This window comes from Rhipicephalus sanguineus, chromosome 1 (genome assembly GCF_013339695.2).
Source record: "Rhipicephalus sanguineus isolate Rsan-2018 chromosome 1, BIME_Rsan_1.4, whole genome shotgun sequence".
Classification (NCBI taxonomy): Eukaryota; Metazoa; Arthropoda; class Arachnida; order Ixodida; family Ixodidae; genus Rhipicephalus; species Rhipicephalus sanguineus.
In genome coordinates this window covers 317,956,585-317,975,605 of record NC_051176.1, presented here as the reverse complement: position 1 = coordinate 317,975,605, position 19,021 = coordinate 317,956,585, and the positions used below count along the sequence as shown (strand labels likewise).

Sequence of the window (19,021 nt, the reverse complement as noted above, 5' to 3'; positions counted from 1 at the left end):
AGATTTTCAGGCCCAGAGCACCCATAGCGATGGAGCACAATACGTGACCATTGTCAGATGAACCGTATTGCATGGCCATAGTAAAAAAAAAGCTATCTACCATACTACCCTCTGTTACCCGCTAGGAGGTAAAAATGACGCTGCTGACTAGAATGGCGGCTCTTCCATCTACATAGTTGCACGCCCATAAAAGCTGGAAAAAGAAAAAAAAAAGACTCCCGAACAAGCGCGCAGGCTGTCACCACGCCATAGCTTACTTGATTTTTTTTGTCTTGCCGTAACTGGCGGTGCATGCTTCGGTAATATTCGATATTTGATTCGATATTCGATATTTCGGCCACTATTCGGCACTATTCGATTCAATTTGAGATGAAATTTCACTATTCGCACACACCTACTTAGTACCTTTGACAGATATTTATATGCCTCCGGGCTTGTAAAGTAAAGACTGAGGGAAAGCTGTCTAAGTTGCATAGGACATCGTCTCCCATGTTCTTTCAGTGGTTGCAGTGCATTTGCACTCTTAGAATTTCCAAAAGACGTCCTTCTTTAGGTACCTGCCTGCTTGAAGAAGAAGCTGCGCATGAGATTCAATTGGTCTCTTGGGCTTTTAAGTCGTGCAACAATTCGATCGAGGTGCGAGTTCTCGTCGCAGTAGCGCTGTAGCCTGTTCATAGAACGTGGAGTGAGCACCTTCCCGGTCCTGATCCTGGCTCTAGGGGTTCCTGGAAAATCAAAAAGCCTCATAACTAATGTTAAGTCTAATCAGAGGCTTTAAAACTTACACTTTGGTTAAATGGTTTGCTAAGTTTGGTACACTAGAAACACATACATTTGTATTTTAATGAAACGTATTACCCGGAATTTCGTGTGCACCCTTACAAAAATTTGGAAGCTATGCACAAATTGAAATACCAGGTCAGGCTAGTGTAAAATGCTAATTTGGTGTTTTTTGCATGTTATGACAAGAAAACAAACACAGGCAAAATGGTATTTTTTGTCACACAGCCACGTATATTACTGGCCGAAAGTAGGCACACCACCCCGTGGCAGATAGTAAAACGTTAAAGCAAAAGTGCATTTATTTAATGAAAACATCCATTTAATGTAATGAACTGTATCAATAACCAGTTGCAGTGCCAATATTTATGGGCTGGGGATGTGTGTGGGAATATTTCCTTTTTGTTTTATAGAACGAAGGCACACTTACTGGAATTACTATGTAATCTTGCATTAATCTTGCTTTAATTAGAGGAAGGAAACCTACTCTGTGTAGTTGGTGCTGTTGGCAATGGCTCCTGTGCCCCCTGGGATGCTTGCTCATGTGTTAGTGAAAAGATATTGACGGGCACTGGAAAAGAATGCTGTATATCACTGTAAAAATTTAAGCAGGAGCAATGTCATCGTGCTTTATTTTGGAAGGCTCCCAATTACTGGTCTCACGCCTTGATGCCGACAGCTCTGGAGAGAAGTCGGGGAAATCTTGGTATTCTGAAAGTACACATCATTACATTAATTCTATATTCACTTTAAAAAAACACATCAGATGAAATACACACTTACAATCAAGCAAACAGTGAAAACTTACCATCTATGGAAGCAGCGAAACGAAGCTTCGGCACTTGTAACATGAGAAATATTATTCGCGAAACCACTGCCGTTACAGGGTGGAAAGTACAAAATACTCCTCAGGCAAAATTCGTTACAAAATTTAGATATTATAGTAATCGTGACACCAAGAAAAAAAGTAAGAATTTCTGAACAATCTCGACGGTCCCAACACACACACCCCTACACTCTTGCGAGATGGGTCGCAGATCTCAATATCGGGGAGGTATGAGACCCCTAGAGACCCCATTAACTTTAAGCTCCGTTGACTTTAAGCACTGCTGATATTAATCTAAATGTTTAACACAATGTAGTCATTCATAAAGAACCCCAAAGTACTTAAACGTTCTCTTTCCCCTAATGCGATTACCGCGACGTTCAATTATCACCGCTGTTCGCGCCCGTCGCGGATATAAAATCTTTTTTAAAAACTTGTGCTCGCTTATTAGAACGGTAAGGAACTGCGCGATTGACGGAACACAAGAAGAAATAGTACACAGGACAAGCGCAGGACGGCTTCGCTTGGTCCTGTGTACTGCTTCTTCTTGTGTTCCGTCAATCGCGCAGTTCCTTACCGTTCTAATGTCATACGAACTAGCCCCCACGCACTTTACTCGCTTATTAGAAGAAACGCTGCACGCATAGCCATATTGCAAATCACGCGCTATATACAATCCTTTTAAGTATACAGTACACCGAAATCACAAACCAGACGTGTCGCGTGTGCAAGTTGCACGGCAATGCAAGTTGACACAGAACCATATGTGGTTTATGTATTCGTCATTATAGCAATATATTAGTTGATGTAAAAACTATATAAAAAAACGATGACGGACCATTGAACAAAAGCATAACTGACGCGCCGGTTTACCTGTTTGCGGTGCGGAATCAACAGATCGACTCCATGAAAGCGTCAAACATACCCCTCGATCGCTGCGGCATTCCTAAATTCGCCGGTAAACTGAGTGAGCTACTATTGCTGTAAAGATTAAACATCTGCGAAATGAAACGAAAGATGCTTCCGCATTTACGTTGCCGCCGAACAATTTGAACGCCAATGGCCACAGAAAATGTCGATACAAATTGTATTTTGGTCCAGTTAGTCATCCCTGAAGTCTTAAAACGTTGACACTTCAATTAAAAAGCAGCTATACCAAATTGAGTCTAAATATAATTAACTGTCTAGCTGTCCAAAGCAAAAGGACATGTTTGAATAATGCATTGGATTGCGCAAACAATTTCTTAAGGTGGGAAATTTGGATGGTTTAGCGCCCCTTGCAAGGAAAATGCAAACTAAGATAGCCGACCACTAAAGAGGAGTCAGTAGCTCCACTCTGCGTGCATATCGATGGAACTCGCCACGGTCGATTTTTCGCCCTCTGCGGCGATCGCTAAAACTTGAAACTTTCCGGGGCCTGCTTATATGTTGTTGAACATCTATCTATCGAAACTATGCTCTGCTGCGGCCGGGATTGTGTTGCTGCAACAGAATAGAACACGGCAAGGGCCTGATTTTTCGGTCCGGGCCCGCTTTATGAAGCCCGAGCCCAGCCCGGGCCCGTGGTTCCAAGCCCGGGCCAGGCACGGGCGTTCATTAGTAAACTTATCAGGGCGCGCGTGTTCATGACCGGGCCCGGCCCGGGTCCGCTAGAGGATATTAGTTGTTGATGATGATTATTAACGATGCCTTGGGCTTTGTTAAAGGGACAAGTTATGTCCCTTTAATTCCGTCACTGCCCAAGCAAAAAATTTATATAACGCTTTGAAGGTGGTTTAAAGCTTACACACGCCTTACATCAGCAATTCGACCAGAAGGATGCCACATATAATTCGGTCTACACCTCTATAGGCGCAAAGAAGGGCGAGCATCAAATATCTTTGTTTACTTACAAAATCTACCGTGTATGTCAACCTCAAATAAAATACCGAAATCTTTATTCCTCCCACGGGAACGACCGTGATCTTGCTTCAATAAGGTACGCATTTGGGCTGGTTGGTTCATGATTAACTGTAGAAACAGCGCTAAAAGACGGGCGATCGAGGAAAGGGGGGGGGGGTGTTTGTTTGTGTCCTTTCCTCGATCGTCCCGTCTTTTAGCGCTGTTTCTACAGTTGATCTTGCTTGTTCGCGTGTGCTCGAAGGCCCGATTTTGGCCTTTTAATGAGCGGGCCCGAGTACGGCCCGGCCCGCAGCCTCAAGCCCGGGCCCGGTCCAGGTCCGTGGCTTCAAGCTCGGGTTCGGCCCAGGTCCGCACTTTGAAACCCGAGCCCAACCCGGGCCCGCCGGAAAACGCTTCGGACGGCCCGGGCCCGTGCAGTGCTGTATTACAGAATGAACATTTCGGACGCACATGTCGGGGCCTATTGACCCGTAAACGCCGTGGATAACGTCACTACGCCGGGTGATGCTTCAAGAAATAAAGACAGCAAGCCTAACGTAGTCTCCGGGTGAGAGCTCCTTTGCAGTATCCGTCTCTTTTTAAGTGAACGCCGTCTCGCTGGCCGAGCGAGGCGTACGAGTTCCGTCGTTCCTTTTCGCGAGGTTTCATCACCACAGGTTTGTCTGCTTGATTTATTGTCATATCGTTTGATATTAGTTCAGCGGGACCGTTTTGTGTGATTACCAGTACAGTAACTCTTTATCAGTCGAGAATCAATGCACTCGCTAGGTCTAATTGTATTGCTCGCTCCACTAGCCTGGTGTAAGCCATCTTGAGTTTGACGGGGAGGAACGGTTTCTCCATTGCAAAAGGGAGGAGAAATCCACCATTTGAAGACGAACATTGGGGACATCGCCGTTTCTCCCTTAAAGAAGAGAGGGTCAGTGCATTTTTTTAAGAGTGTAGGCGTGAGTATGAATGTGAATGAGCAGCTTGGAGTGTGCGCATATAGCACTACGAATGTGAGGGAGTAGATTGGTGTGCGGAGAACGTATGAGTATGAAAGTGAGCACGTTAGGGTGTGAGTACACGGGAGTATAAACGTAAGTGCGCACCTAAGGGAGTGAGTACACATGAGTATGAACGTGAGTGAGTAGCTTAAGTTGCGAGTCAGGGTCCATATGCAGGAATTTTTTTTCGGGGGGGGGGGGGCACTTACTGAAAGGCTTGACTATTTGAGAAAAACGCCTATTTTCATTATTTATATTCGATAAAACACCATGTGTCATCAAAATTCGGGGGGGGGGCACGCCCCCACCACCCCCCCCCTGGCTACGGGCCTGGTGCGAGTATATATGAGTATGAACCTGAGTGAGTGCGTAAGGGTGTTAGTACACGTGAATATGAACGTGAGTGAGTAGCTTGGAGTGTAAGTACACGTGAGTATGAAAGTGATTGAGTGCGAAGCCTGACAAAGTGACCTGCAACTTTACTGCTGACGGTGAATCTCTGGCTTTCCTGAACCGCTTGCTTCTGGTTTTGCGCATTGCCGGCTGTCCTATTTTCCTTTCTTGGTAGGTGCACTTTATCGTTCACTGCGGTGCGTTACAAAGCACGAACGCCGGTGGTACAGGAAAGAGAACAGCGGCCGTGCATTTGCAGCTGCGGACGCGAAATGATCCGCCCGCTTGCGGCACCCCGAGTGCAGCGTCGAAGAAACGGTGGGCGATCTTTTTGGTGTCAGCGTGCGCCTGGTGATGAACGTCAAGAAGGAGGCAAAGAAAAACGATGAAAATGTTTCAACGCCCTCCCGAAAGCGCCCGCAGAGCAACACCGCTGTGGAGCGCAGAAGTAAGGAGCGCGGTGTTTAGCAATATATTTAAGGTTCGACAAAACAAGAAACACTTGTTGTGCTGCACTCGGGGGGCACGTTTAAGTCACCTCCATACACATTTGTTAATTAGTGAAACTGAAACATGCGACCCCGGTGTTTGTTACGCGGTTAATCTCGACGGTTCATAATGTCTTTCTCAATTATTGGTTACGCCTCTCCAGAAATCTTAACTGGTGTTTGCCGCCAAGGTGTTCCCTTCTTCATTTTGAGTGGTCGAGTGGTGCTTGCCTAATTTCTGTGGCGCATATGTTTGTGTCCGCGGACGAGTTGTTCACTTTCAGTGGGCCAATGGTGAGTTGCCCCATTTCTGTGGCGCATATGTTTGTGTCCGCGGACGAGTTGTTCACTTTCAGTGGGCTAATGGTGAGTTGCCCAATTTCTGTGGCGCATATGTTTGTGTCCGCGGACGAGTTGTTCACTTTCAGTGGGCCAATGGTGAGTTGCCCCATTTCTGTGGCGCATATGTTTGTGTCCGCGGACGAGTTGTTCACTTTCAGTGGGCTAATGGTGAGTTGCCCAATTTCTGTGGCGCATATGTTTGTGTCCGCGGACGAGTTGTTCACTTTCAGTGGGCCAATGGTGAGTTGCCCAATTTCTGTGGCGCATATGTTTGTGTCCGCGGACGAGTTGTTCACTTTCAGTGGGCCAATGGTGAGTTGCCCAATTTCTGTGGCGCATATGTTTGTGTCCGCGGACGAGTTGTTCACTTTCAGTGGGCCAATGGTGAGTTGCCCAATTTCTGTGGCGCATCCGCGCTAGGAGCGTTTGCGTACACAGGATGGAGGAGTTTAGCTTTCGCCTAGCCATCTTAGCTGTAACAACCACGCGGAATCTCATTTGGGAGATCTCGACGTGACGCGTAAGCGTATAATGTTAATGTCGGTCGCGGCCTTCTCCGAAACGCAGCTTTCAGGCGGCATCGGCATGGCGTCTTTCTTTTTTGCGGCATTCGTCAGCGTCTGGAACGGTGAAGGCGTGCTTCGTGCATACTGACGCATGCGGTGATCATCTCAAAGAGGCGGTGGGCATCAGCACGTTATAAGTGGGCGAGCAACTGTAGCCCAAGGATAACAGCATCGGTAGGCCCTGTTACTCCGCCCCGCAGTGGCGTCTGTGGAAACAGGCGTTTGGTGTGTAGCGACACCACGGACCCGAGCTAACGGGGGGCTTCGACCCCTCCCACGCCTAGCCGTGCGTGGCTGTGCCGTGTCCGGGGAAAAGGGGATCCTGGGGGTTGAGCCGACGCCGGGTGTTTGGACCTTTAAGGCCCACCGGAAGAGGCAACACACCCCTTTGGCCCCGGCTTCACGTAGACGGCACCCCTGGGCTGACCCACCCAGGGGAAATCGGCGGTCGCCTTTTCCTATCCCCCTCTCCAATCTTTCACTTTCCTTCTTCTTCCTCGCTGTCCTGTCTTCTAATCTCTTCGTTTACTTCACCATTTTCGTAGGCGGCTCGGGTTAACCATGTATATGTGTCCTCTCTTGGACATAATATATTAGGTTATAGCGGCATTGTACGGCTGGCGCCTGCAGCCTTATATGTTAAGTGCTGCAGCGTCCCCTAGTTGGACTCCATGGTGGGTGGCCGCCACTGCTGCCGAAATACAAATACTTACTATGGAAACACCTGCATTTCCACGTCTACTCGATCGTTACCCTCAAAAGAGGGTACGCCCCGACGAACTAACCTCCTTTTGCCGACCTCGAACAACCTATCCGAAATTCCACGTCATACACAGTGAAAATTCAGAGAAGCAGCCAGATCCATTTCCCCGTTTGTCGTAGCAAAGTCATTGACTGAAGTCTTTGGACCGGGCTATAAGGTGACCAAAATGGCCAGTGGAGACCTTCTGCTGGAGCTGCCCGAAAGACAACAATATGAAAAACTTGGCAGCCTTGTCACATTCGGCAACACTCCAATATCTGTCTCCCAACATCGATCAATGAACAGCTCACGTGGAGTCGTGTCAGAAACAGACCTCCTTGAATTGTCCGAAGAAGAACTGTTAGAAGGATGGAAAGATCAAAACGTGACCAGTGTAAAACGTATCACCATCAGACGTGATAACAAAGAAATTCCCACCAAACATCTAGTACTAACTTTTGCATCAAGCACTCTACCACAAGCCATTGAAACTGGGTACATCAAACTAGCCGTCCGTCCGTACATACCAAATCCAAGGCGATGTTTCAAATGCCAGCGATTCGGCCACGGTTCGCAGAACTGCCGTGGTCAGCAAACATGCGCAAGATGTGGAGGACAAGGCCACCCCTCTGACAACTGCACGAGCACACTTCACTGCGTCAATTGTGACGGCGACCATGCAGCCTACTCGCGGTCCTGTCCGAACTGGAAAAAAGAAAAGGACATTATCACTCTCAAAGTCAAAGAAAACATCTCATTTAAGGAAGCCCGTAAAACGTGCTCGCCTTTTCACACTACACCCTACGCTGATGCGGCGCGCCGGGGGGCAACGTCGCACCGGCCTCCGCCACTCCTTCGGCCTGCGCAGGGCGCGCCGTTGGCTGTGGCGCCTGCCCCCAAGGCGGCAGTAGCTCCGACTACTCCGCCAACTCGCGAACAGGGACCGGCGACCTCAGGGTCGTCGGATCCCAAGGCCTCGTCCCACCAGGCGAGGCCCGCAACCCGAACTGCCAGCTCGCGCGTGCGGGCATCCAGTGCCTCGCAAGAGGCAATGAAGACGACGTCGGCACCCCTGGTGCCGAAAGACCGGCGTAGCTCCCTGGAGCGCGCCAAGAAAATAAAAAAACCGATAACGGGGCCGAACGACGGCCCTGCTACTTAAGTTCTAAACTTCCCGCCTAAACATGAGCCACTTCATTTTCGTACACACAGCACTATCTTACTTCCAATATGGAAACACAATCATACAATGGAACGTCAGAGGACTCCTTAGAAATCTCGACGATATCCAAGAACTATTACACAAACATACACCAAAGTGCTGTGTGTACAAGAAACACATTTAAAATCAAAACACACCAACTTTCTACGCAGTCACATTATTTTCAGAAAGGACCGGGATGACGCCGTGGCATCATCCGGTGGTGTAGCTGTTATAGTTAATCAGGGAGTAGCGTGCACACATTTACCACTCCAAACATCCCTGGAGGCAGTGGCTGTTCGAGCGGTCCTGTTGAACAAACTCGTCACCATTTGCTCTCTCTACATACCTCCACACTACCACCTTCAAAAACATGAATTTCAGTCTTTGATAAATGAACTTCCGGAACCTTATCTGGTACTTGGCGACTTTAATGCACATAGTGGCTTATGGGGTGACTCTCGCTGCGACGCGCGAGGTCGTCTCATTGAACAGTTCCTTTTCTCTTCCGGAGCGTGTCTCTTCAATCAAAAAGAACCAACATATTATAGCCTCGCCAACAATACCTATTCGTCCATAGATCTCAGCATTACATCCCCATCGCTTCTACCCTTACTCAACTGGAAAGTTATTAATAATCCTTACGGAAGTGACCACTTCCCGATAGTTCTGAGTGCACCAATAACTAATGAATGTCTTCCACAGGTTCCCAAATGGAACCTGACAAAGCCGATTGGGAACAGTTTTGTTAAAATGACTTCCTTGAGCTGGACCGACATGAGTGCTTTAAGTATAGATGAAGCTGTAGAATACTTTACTGCTTTTTTGATTGATGCTGCAATTAAGTATATCCCACAAACCATCTGGACTGCCCGCAAAAGACGTGTGCCGTGGTGGAACACTGAGTGCAGAAATGCGCGCAAAAAACAAAATAAAGCATGGAGGCTGCTTCGGGACTCTCCCACAGCCGAGAATCTAGACAGTTTCAAGAACATAAAGTCCCAAGGCAGGAGGAACGCGCCGACAGGCAAGAAGGGAAAGTTGGCAGAAGTTTTTATCGGGCTTTAATTCATATACACAGGAGGCCAAAGTCTGGAACATGGTTAGCAGGGTAGCAGGCCGACAAGCACATTCACTTCCTCTAGTAAACACACAGGCGACAGCTTGGAAGATCAGGCGAACGTCCTAGGTGCACACTTCGAACAGGTGTCGAGCTCGTCACACTACCCGGAAGCTTTTCAACGACACAAAACAAAAATCGAAAAACAGAAACTAGAGCGCAAATCCACAAAACACGAGGAAGCATACAATGAACCCTTCGGCTTAGCTGAGCTACAGGCATCGCTGAATTCATGCAATAAATCCGCCCCAGGTTCCGACCGTGTTTGTATATGAAATGTTGAAAAACCTGCCTTCTGAAACCCAAAAAGCCCTCCTTTCCCTGTACAATGCTGTTTGGTTTTCCGGCGAGATCCCCTCGGCCTGGAAAGAAGCCATCATAATACCGATTCTGAAGCAGGGTAAGGACCCTCCTCAGTTTCCAGTTACAGGCCAATAGCCCTAACAAGTTGTCTGTGCAAGGTTTTTGAAAAAATGATAAATCGGCGACTCCGACATTTCCTCGAAGCCAGCAACTCACTTGACCCATACCAGTGCGGTTTTCGAGAGGGTAGATCTACCTATGACCATCTTGTACGTATCGAGGCCCAAATTTGCGACGCATTTGTCCACAAGCAATTCTTCCTTTCGTGTTCCTCGATATGGAAAAGGCTTACGACACCACATGGCGCTTTGGAATATTAAGAGACCTATCCCACTTAGGTGTACGAGGTAGGATGCTGACTATAATTGAAAGCTACCTGTCCAATCGAACATTCCGTGTTAGAGTAGGCAACGTCTTGTCCCGAACATTTGTCCAAGAAACAGGAGTGCCGCAAGGTGGCGTACTGAGTTGCACACTTTTATTATCAAAATGAACTCCTTGCGTCTGTGCATCCCACGTAACATGTTTTATTGCACATATGTCGATGACGTGCAAATCGGATTTAAATCTTGCAATCTTACAATGTGCGAGCGGCAGGTTCAACTTGGTTTGAACAAGGTAACTAAATGGGGCAGACGAGAACGGGTTCAGCCTCAACCCGCAAAAAAAGCACTTGCGTCTTATTCTCAAGAAAGAGAGGCCTCCATCCTGACCCGGACATTGACCTGCACGGCGAGCGGCTACCTGTCAAAACGGAGCATAAATTCCTTGGTGTAATTTTAGACGCAAAACTTACCTTCATACACACATAAAGTATATAAAGAACAAGTGCATAAAAACCATGAACATCTAAAGGTATTGTCACGCACTACGTGGGGTAGTGACAAGAAGTGCCTGTTGAATCTCTATAAAAGCCTCATACGCACGCGTCTAGATTATGGGGCGATAATTTACAGTCTGCGACACCAAGCGCGTTGAAGATGCTCGACCCGGTCCACCACTCGGGCATTCGTCTTTCTACGGGTGCTTTTCGCACCAGCCCCGTGGAAAGCCTCTACGTCGAATCAAACGAGTGGTCGCTGCCACCTGCAGCGATCTTACATGTTTCTTGTTATATTATCTCAAAGTGAACGCAGACAAAGAACACCCGTCACACTCCACAATAAATGACTTGTCCAGCTCTGTCCTCTTTTACAACCGTCCTTCGGTGAGACTGCCCTACTCACTGCTCGTGAGGAGCCTAGCTGCGGAAACGTGTGTGCCGCTTCTTCAACACTCTTTGATGGCTCCTGCCGCTCATCTCCCGCCGTGGCAGTGGCAGCTCATAGAATGTGATGTATCCTTCGTGGAAGTTACGAAACACGCCCCTATAGCACATATCCGTACATACTTCCTCGAACTACAGCACAAATACAGTTGCCCAGAATTCTTTACCGATTGCCTCAAAGTCCAATACCTCTGTCTCTTACGCAGCTGTTGGTCCATCTTTTTCTGATGCCGGCGTTCTGCACCCGAATATGAGCATCTTCACAGCAGAAGCATATGCCATACTGGCGGCCGTCAAACACATAAAACAAGTAAAACTTCAAAGCGCAGTAATATTCACCGATTCCCTAAGCGTGGTAACAGCCCTGAAAACTCCGAAAAAACATAAAAACCCTGTCCTCGTCTCCCTATACTCACTCCGATGCACAGTCTGCGCACTCAAACAGCGCGTCGTAGTGTGCTGGGTACCAGGGCACCGCGAGATCCAAGGCAACGTGTTGGCGGACCAGCTGGCAGCCTCCGCCCATGAAAATGCTGCCGCCAATACACTCATTTCCGTTCCTCCACTTGACTTAAAACCTTTCATTAAAAGCAAGCTCAGGGCTTATTGGCAGAACACATGGGACACACACACACAAAACAAACTACATGTTATCAAGCCACATCTGGGTAATTGGCCGCCAGTGTCGAAATCACGCCACAGAGAAGTAATACTTACAAGGCTAAGAACAGGACACACACACAGTACACACTCACACCTTCTGTCCGGTGGTGAACCACCCATGTGCGAAAAATGTGGTGAACCACTCACCGTACTTCACATTTTAATTCAATGTACAGAATTAGACACACTACGAAGAAAACATTTTACATTACCCTACCGACAACAATTACCATTACACCCAGCTATGTTCATCGGTAGGGAACCTGTTTTTAAACATGACTCATTATTCGCGTTTTTAAAAGATATACATAGTTTTCACGTCATCTATCCAGGCACCCGTAGCACAACCTCTGAATAGAGGTAGTGCCTGCGGCAGCTACACTAGAAAAGCACCTACCTCGCGGCCCTTGGACACAAGGGCCGTCGACGAGGTATTCGTGCTGATGCCATCTGTACATAGTTTTATTGTCACGACCTCTTGACATTGATCCTGACTGCACACACTTCACGCCACTGTCATGATTTTAATACCTCTATCTTTTACCCGCCTTTAGCGCGAGGAATTTTAAGGCCCCTATACAGCCATTCAACACAATCATTGTTCACATCCTTTACAAATCGTAACTCAAGAATCAATGTCACTACATTCATCACTGTTCATGGCGCTCTTTGGCCAAGCATGGCCCTTGCGCCATTAAACTCCACATATCATCATCATCATCTGTTACTCCGGCTGGTTCAAGTGTTTAGCTGTGAGCTATCCAGGAGCAGCATGCAGCATCGCCACAAGAGGTCCTGGGGGGTGCGCAATGAAAATTGGTTTTCGACTCATCACCTTTCTTGAATATATACGTTTTTGTTCTCAGCGTTTCGTATCCGTGATGTAATCAGAAAGAAAGAAGGGTACTCCCGATTAAGGTATCATTAGACGCCGCTTGTACCTGACAAATGTCGTGCAAGTGGGTATTGTATAGCAGGTGGCGATAAGGTGTTTTTTTTACCATAAACGCAGGCCGCCTGATCCCGTTCCTGGAGCTCGTGGTGGCGCACGTGTCTATCCTGACCATACTGGCCATCAGCTTCGAGCGCTACTACGCCATCTGCCAGCCACTCAAAGCTGGCTACACGTGCACGAAGACACGCGCGCTCGGCATCATCACCGCCTTATGGCTTCTGTCTACGTTGGTCACCAGTCCGATGCTGTTGGTGTCCCAGTACGGCTGGGTGGAGTACTATGACGGAAGTACGGTGCCTTCGTGCGGCACCTCGTTCGGGCGACCTTGGCGGCGTCTGTACATTGTGGCCACAATGGCACTGCTCTTTGCATTACCCTTCTTCGTGCTTGTTATCGTGTACGCGAGCATAGCGTGCCAGCTTGTGCGGCAACGCGCCATCGGTAGCACTCCGGTTCCCGAAGAGGCGCACCTGCAGGCTCGCCGCCAGCTGGTATTCATGCTGGTCGCCGTCGTGGTCAGCTTCTTCGTCTGCTTGCTACCCTACCGGATGCTCATCCTCTGGATCATCGTCTCTCCCGCACCAGTCGAAGCGCAGGTAAAAAGCTTTTGTCGCTTCGCAATAAGGGGCGCTGCAACGCTACATGAAAAGGCGAGTCAAATGTGAGCCAAATAATATTGCATGCAGCAAGGAATTTCATCTACAAAACCAAGAAAATGTTTGCTTTACCCTCGCCAAACTGCGCTCCCAGCGGGACGGACACGGTAGTGACGTGGCCAGGGAATGGAATACCGTTAACAATCACCATCAGTATTGTCATACGAACCCTTACCAACCTAACGCCCTTTCCCAAGAGGTTCACACTAAAAAAAAAGAAGCCTATTCTTCGTCGAGCGAAGACCCAATGGGTGGCGCAGGCGCGGATGGCTACGGACGCGCATGCCTGGTTGCGTCTTAATGTCAGAAAGAGAGTATTCTTTGGCATTGTTGGTAGTAAATAATTGAATGATTCTTCTGGCCATATTGATGTAAACTAAACGGAGATGCATGTTAAACTGCGTAAGAGTGCATAGCGACGTGCAGTAACTCCTACTTGTACAAATGGACAACGAATCTATCTATCTATCTATCTATCTATCTATCTATCTATCTATCTATCTATCTATCTATCTATCTATCTATCTATCTATCTATCTATCTATCTATCTATCTATCTATCTATCTATCTATCTATCTATCTATCTATCTATCTACGTCCTGGCATTCTCGTGGTCGTCTGCTTAACTTGGCATATACAAAAATTGGCATAGGAGGACGTGAATGTATGAGGAACACGATTCGCAGGTCATGAAATGACTAACACGACTTCCGTGTCTCGTACGTTATGAAACACTTTCCACCAATGACATGTGGCACATACCCGCATACCGCTGCCCATGGCATGCGGGTATGCGCCACAGGTGTTTCACAGCTATTATCAACCCATCTTTTGGAAATCTTCACGCAATAGCGTGAAGGAACCTGTGTCGCAGAAAATGCGATGCCTGTGTCGGTGGCGTTCTCGAGAGGTGGAAAAACCCAACAGAAGCAAAGCATAAACATCACTAAAAAGTGATTTTTTTTAGCGCAAAACGACGCCACAAGACAGAAGACAGGACAAAGTGCTACTCTCAAGTTGATAGTGGCGCTTTGTTCTGTCGTCTGTCTGTTTTGCGCTAGAAAATCACTATGGATTTGCACAAACTAGCCCGCCAACGCATTGTGTTGGACATGAAAAATCACGGCTCGAGCCGGGTTAAAACCAAGACATTCTTCATGGTGGTCAAGTATTCTGCGACCGAGCCACGCCAGAGCTTAAAACTGCTTCGGAAAAATGCCTTATACATTCGTCATGCTGAGACAACGCCAATTTTTCCGGGTTGGGCGTCCGCTTTTACAACAATGTAATGAATATTCCATATGTATGCCTATGACTTCGAAAGCTATAGTCCATTGTTGCTGGAATTTGACGACGACCGCTACTTATGATATGCACGCAATCACGCAGTAGCTTGCAGCTCGTTGCGATAAAACTGCTCTAACGTGAGTGCCTACGTTACGTCGGACCGTGCACACTAAACATTTTTACACCCTCAAGGGTGTAAAAAGGGTGCTAATGACATTAACACCCTTTTTTCCATTGCACAACACCCTTTTTTCTTTGTATACACCCTAAGAGAAGGGTGTGCACGGAAAAAGGGTGTTAATGTCTTTCATAAGGGTGTTAATGGAAGAAGTGAAGGGTGCACATTGAACACTAAGCTGCATCCATGCATGCATATTAAAATCGCGCGCATTGCGCAATGCGTCTGTTGTTGTACTGCCTTTTCTAAGGTTACGATGTCAGTGACATTACGGAAACAAGGAAATGGTCGAGCCATTGGCACAATGTTCATTCTCGTGGTATTTTTTTTCACATACGGTCCCTACGTGGGAGCGGCCCGCTGCGTGTTGAGACACGCCCTGCAGGACCTCAATAAAGTTTCCATACCATACCATAGACAAATTAAGTATCATTGCTTCACAAAATACTACACGACTCGAGAAAATGTACAAGAAAATCAGCAAACACTTTTTTGCACAGGCTAGAGGTGTGCCCTACCGTTTCAATTTTCCACTATACATATCAACCGCATGAACATTTATACTGACATACATAAATATGCATACATTACACGCTGATGCATAAAGTTTCGAGACCCACTTTTTTACGCGCGTGCAGTGGAAAATGTATCTGTGATATGAATTTTTCATCCACAAACATTAGAGTAAGCCGAGGCCTCACTGAGGTTCATTAAACAAGATGGGACACAATGACACTTGCCTTGTGGTACTAATTAGCCAGCTAATGTAAACATTACGGAAGCTAACACTTCGACACCCGAATTCGTACCACTCATCCATATAAGGGAAACCTGCAGGGAAATCTTTATCGGTTCCATATAACCATGGCAAAAACTGACCGCACAATTTCTCCACGTTAATGATTTCCGCACAGCAGCACTTGGAAAAGGTAAGCAAAGGCTCGGAAGGAAATCAATGTCACGTTAAGGGGACACACATGAGTAACAATAATATTAGCACCTCGCTACCGAACGAGGGAGATGAGAACATAGGCGTGCTCAGATTTCTCCATCAGGGGGGGGGGGGGGGGCAAGTCTCACTGCAGCACCCCCCCCCCTTGCACTTTGTCGAGTCCGAAAGGAACAGAACAAGCTCAACCATAGATGAACGATGGATGCAAAAATGAAAATGAAGCGAGGGCGTGCTTCTCCCGACGGCCACCGGGGGTAAAGGTAGCAGGTAAATTGTGCTTCGTATTCACCATCGAAGGTCCTCGGTTGACATTATTGTCGAAGAGCATGCGCAGCCATAACCCTGCGCATTAAAGATGACGTGAGAGGCTCGACAGAATAAATGTATGGGGCAGAATTGACGCCACCATACAGATTACTGAAGAAAGCGGCCGCCCCCCCCCCCCACCCCTCACCTTTGCATGAGAGAGTTCCTTGGACACCACGAACTCCATGCATGTATACATATCGCCTCACATGCTGCGCCGATTTAGCGCAGCGCGTGCATGACCGCGCATGCTCGTAAAACTTACGGCATGACAATAAGTGCAAGTCATATGCTGTAAACCCAATGATGGTTGAATGCACGGCACGGTGCATGCACTGCCAACTCCCATCCCACTGCTCAAGGGTGAGAAAACACGAAGACTACGGCAACTGCAGGAGGGAGCGAGAACGATGCACGCTATGACATCATACTTGAAGTGTAAGGTACACACACAGAGCGCCACTTTCAACAATGTTTACTTCGAAAACAGCACAGTTTATATGCCCATCACGCGCTGTCACAAGCGTGTGCGTACTGTCCGTCGTCGTTAGCGCGCCTTACACTTCAAATATGCTAAACCAACACGCCCACTCTGCCATTCTTACAAACTATGCCATCGCCTCCCAGATAGCGCACCTTCCATCTCGGAAGCCAAGGCGGTGCGCCTTCTCCTTTGCTCCTAGCGCTCCTGGCGATGAAAACAGTCGGCAGTCATGTGATAGCGCGTAGAATCACGTGGGGTGCCCTTAGCCTGGAAGCCAGGGGAAGCCGCGCCGTGCTTCGTTCTCGCTTGGCTGTGGGTGTGCGTCGTCGTGCGGTATAGTTTGGTTTTTGTTCGCGTACAGCGATGTGTTAACTTATATGTTGTGCAGCTGTGATTGATATTCGCGTGGTGTGATCTAAGATGTCGCCCCTACGTTGTGCGTTAGCCATGCGACTTCTCAGGGAAAGTGGCTGTACGCTGTCGAAAATGGATATGTCGAGATTCAGCCGTGCCATTGTGACGCCATTGTTGGCGGTGTGGGATCTTATCATCACAAACGTTCCAGGCGAGTACCTGTTTTCTCTTTTATGTTGTTGCGGTTATCGTTTGTGTCTTGCGTGAGATGTCATTGTATGTACGGAGCGGTTCACTGCTAAATGAAACAGGGAAGCTTGGCGGCCACTGCCGCCTGCGACGAATTTCGCGCAGGCGCAGCACCCGTTCTGAACTCTTTCGTCCTTTCGTTGTTTGCTGTCGCGCCGGCCGCGCTTCCAATCCGCGCCGTGTTCTCTGCCTTCGTGAAGCGAATTGTTTCAGCGTCGAAAGTGCGCCGTCCGTGGTGTCGGGCAGCTGCTGTTATGCGCTTCATGTTACATTTGGCTGTGGACCGCTGCGCACAGCCATTTTGTCACTATACCTAAAAGCGCGTGCGTAATACTCGGATGCAAGTGAATGTCTGCCTGAGCTCGTAGAATGCGGCGGGACACCTACCTAGGTTACATAATTCAGCAGGGTCGAGAGTTGGGCTACTTGGGGACTCATAACGCCCGTAAAACTTAAGTAAACGAAACATTCGCTGCCGCTGCTTGTTCGTGTTTTCTCTGCATTGTGCTGTTTCGGGTGTCGCTTCCCCCCCCCCCCCCCCACACGTGCGTGTGGGGGGGGGGGGGGAGATCTTTGACACGTGCAGTTTCACGTTTTCCAACCGGTTGATCCTCCCCTTTCGGCCTCTATCGCCCGCGGCGCAACTTATTTTGACGGCCCATGTACTCAGCGTTATGGACGGTTTGCAGTCAAAGCAAACGAATTCGTGGAACGAACAATCACGTGCAAAACTGGAATAGAAATCACGTTTGTGTTTAGCACGCATCTCCTAAGGTTGCAATTTACAAACAATCGTTGTAATGCCAACCGCAAGCAATTTTTGTTCTTGTCTAACCCCATTTGAGGTCAGAACTGCCATGTCGGCCTTCAGATAGGTAGTGAAAAGAGGAAGGGGGGGGGGGCACATAATACTGCCCCGCGGGCTTCAGTTTGCCGACCCTCTGTTGTAGAATATTCTTCGTACCAGCTCCTCTCCTATCAGAGCGCAGGTGCCGCGTTTACGTAAGATGTCACTAACACGTAATCGTTCTAAGCCTGCTAAAATTAAAACGTAATTGCGACGAATCGCCCCTGTCGTAGTGGCTGGCCATATGCCTACCGGTTGGCGCATGCCGCGATCACGATTTGTCGCGGAAAGATTAACCGCGTCCCTCAACTCGCGATAGGGCCGACGCCACGCAAAAGGTCTTTCGTCCTTTGGGAAAGCGAAAGGCCTTGCGAGGGCCAGCTGTTTTAGTTTCCGCGACGGACGCGCACTTCGCGGTTCATCACAAGGAACGAAGGTGGCAGCAAATGGCGGCCAGGCGCGTTTGGCTCGTCACCTATTTAAGCCGCGCAGCACGCATACAACAGTGCTGTGGCAGATGGCTTCACTTTCTTATGGTTATAGGGCTGTGCCGTGCTGGCAAGTTCCTAGATGGCCGTAACCGCGTTTTTCGTGCTTTCCGGTGTTTATCTGTAACGACGTTGCCGCATGCATTCGCGCTGAAGTCAGACTTATTGATATACCTTTCGCTTTCCCAAAGGACGAAAGACTTATTGCGTGGCGTCGGTCATATCATGAGTTGAGGGACGCGGTTAATATTTCCGCGAGAAATCGTGATCGCGGCATGCGCCAACCGGTAGGCATATGGCCAGCCACTACGACAGGGGCGATTCTTCGCAATTACGTTTAAACCATAGCAGGCTTAGAACGATTACGTGTTAGTGATATCTTACTTGAAAGACATGAATGCGTAGCACTCAAGTCTTCATTTCTTCGAATTTGTCCGAATATTCCAAAAAGCGTGATCTCACATTTTTTAGCCCAATATGCTAATAATTATTATATTATCGAAATACTCGATTCGTATTCGAAATTCTGAATACATGCACACACCTATGTACTACCGATGAAGTACACAACTATAATTGTTATTAAAGGAAAGTAGTTGTTCGAGGGCTAGTTTCTTTGTTA

General features: G+C 48.0%; 1 protein-coding gene across 1 annotated transcript in view; it reads left to right on the top strand.

The window, feature by feature from the left end:
* LOC119383626 (QRFP-like peptide receptor) overlaps positions 1–19,021 on the top strand; it is a 258,219-nt gene that overhangs the window by 116,473 nt on the left and 122,725 nt on the right. Inside the window, exon 2 of the mRNA XM_049413154.1 lies at positions 12,655–13,193. Within this exon, the coding sequence (XP_049269111.1) occupies positions 12,655–13,193 (539 nt within the window). The remainder of the gene's footprint in view (positions 1–12,654; positions 13,194–19,021) is intronic.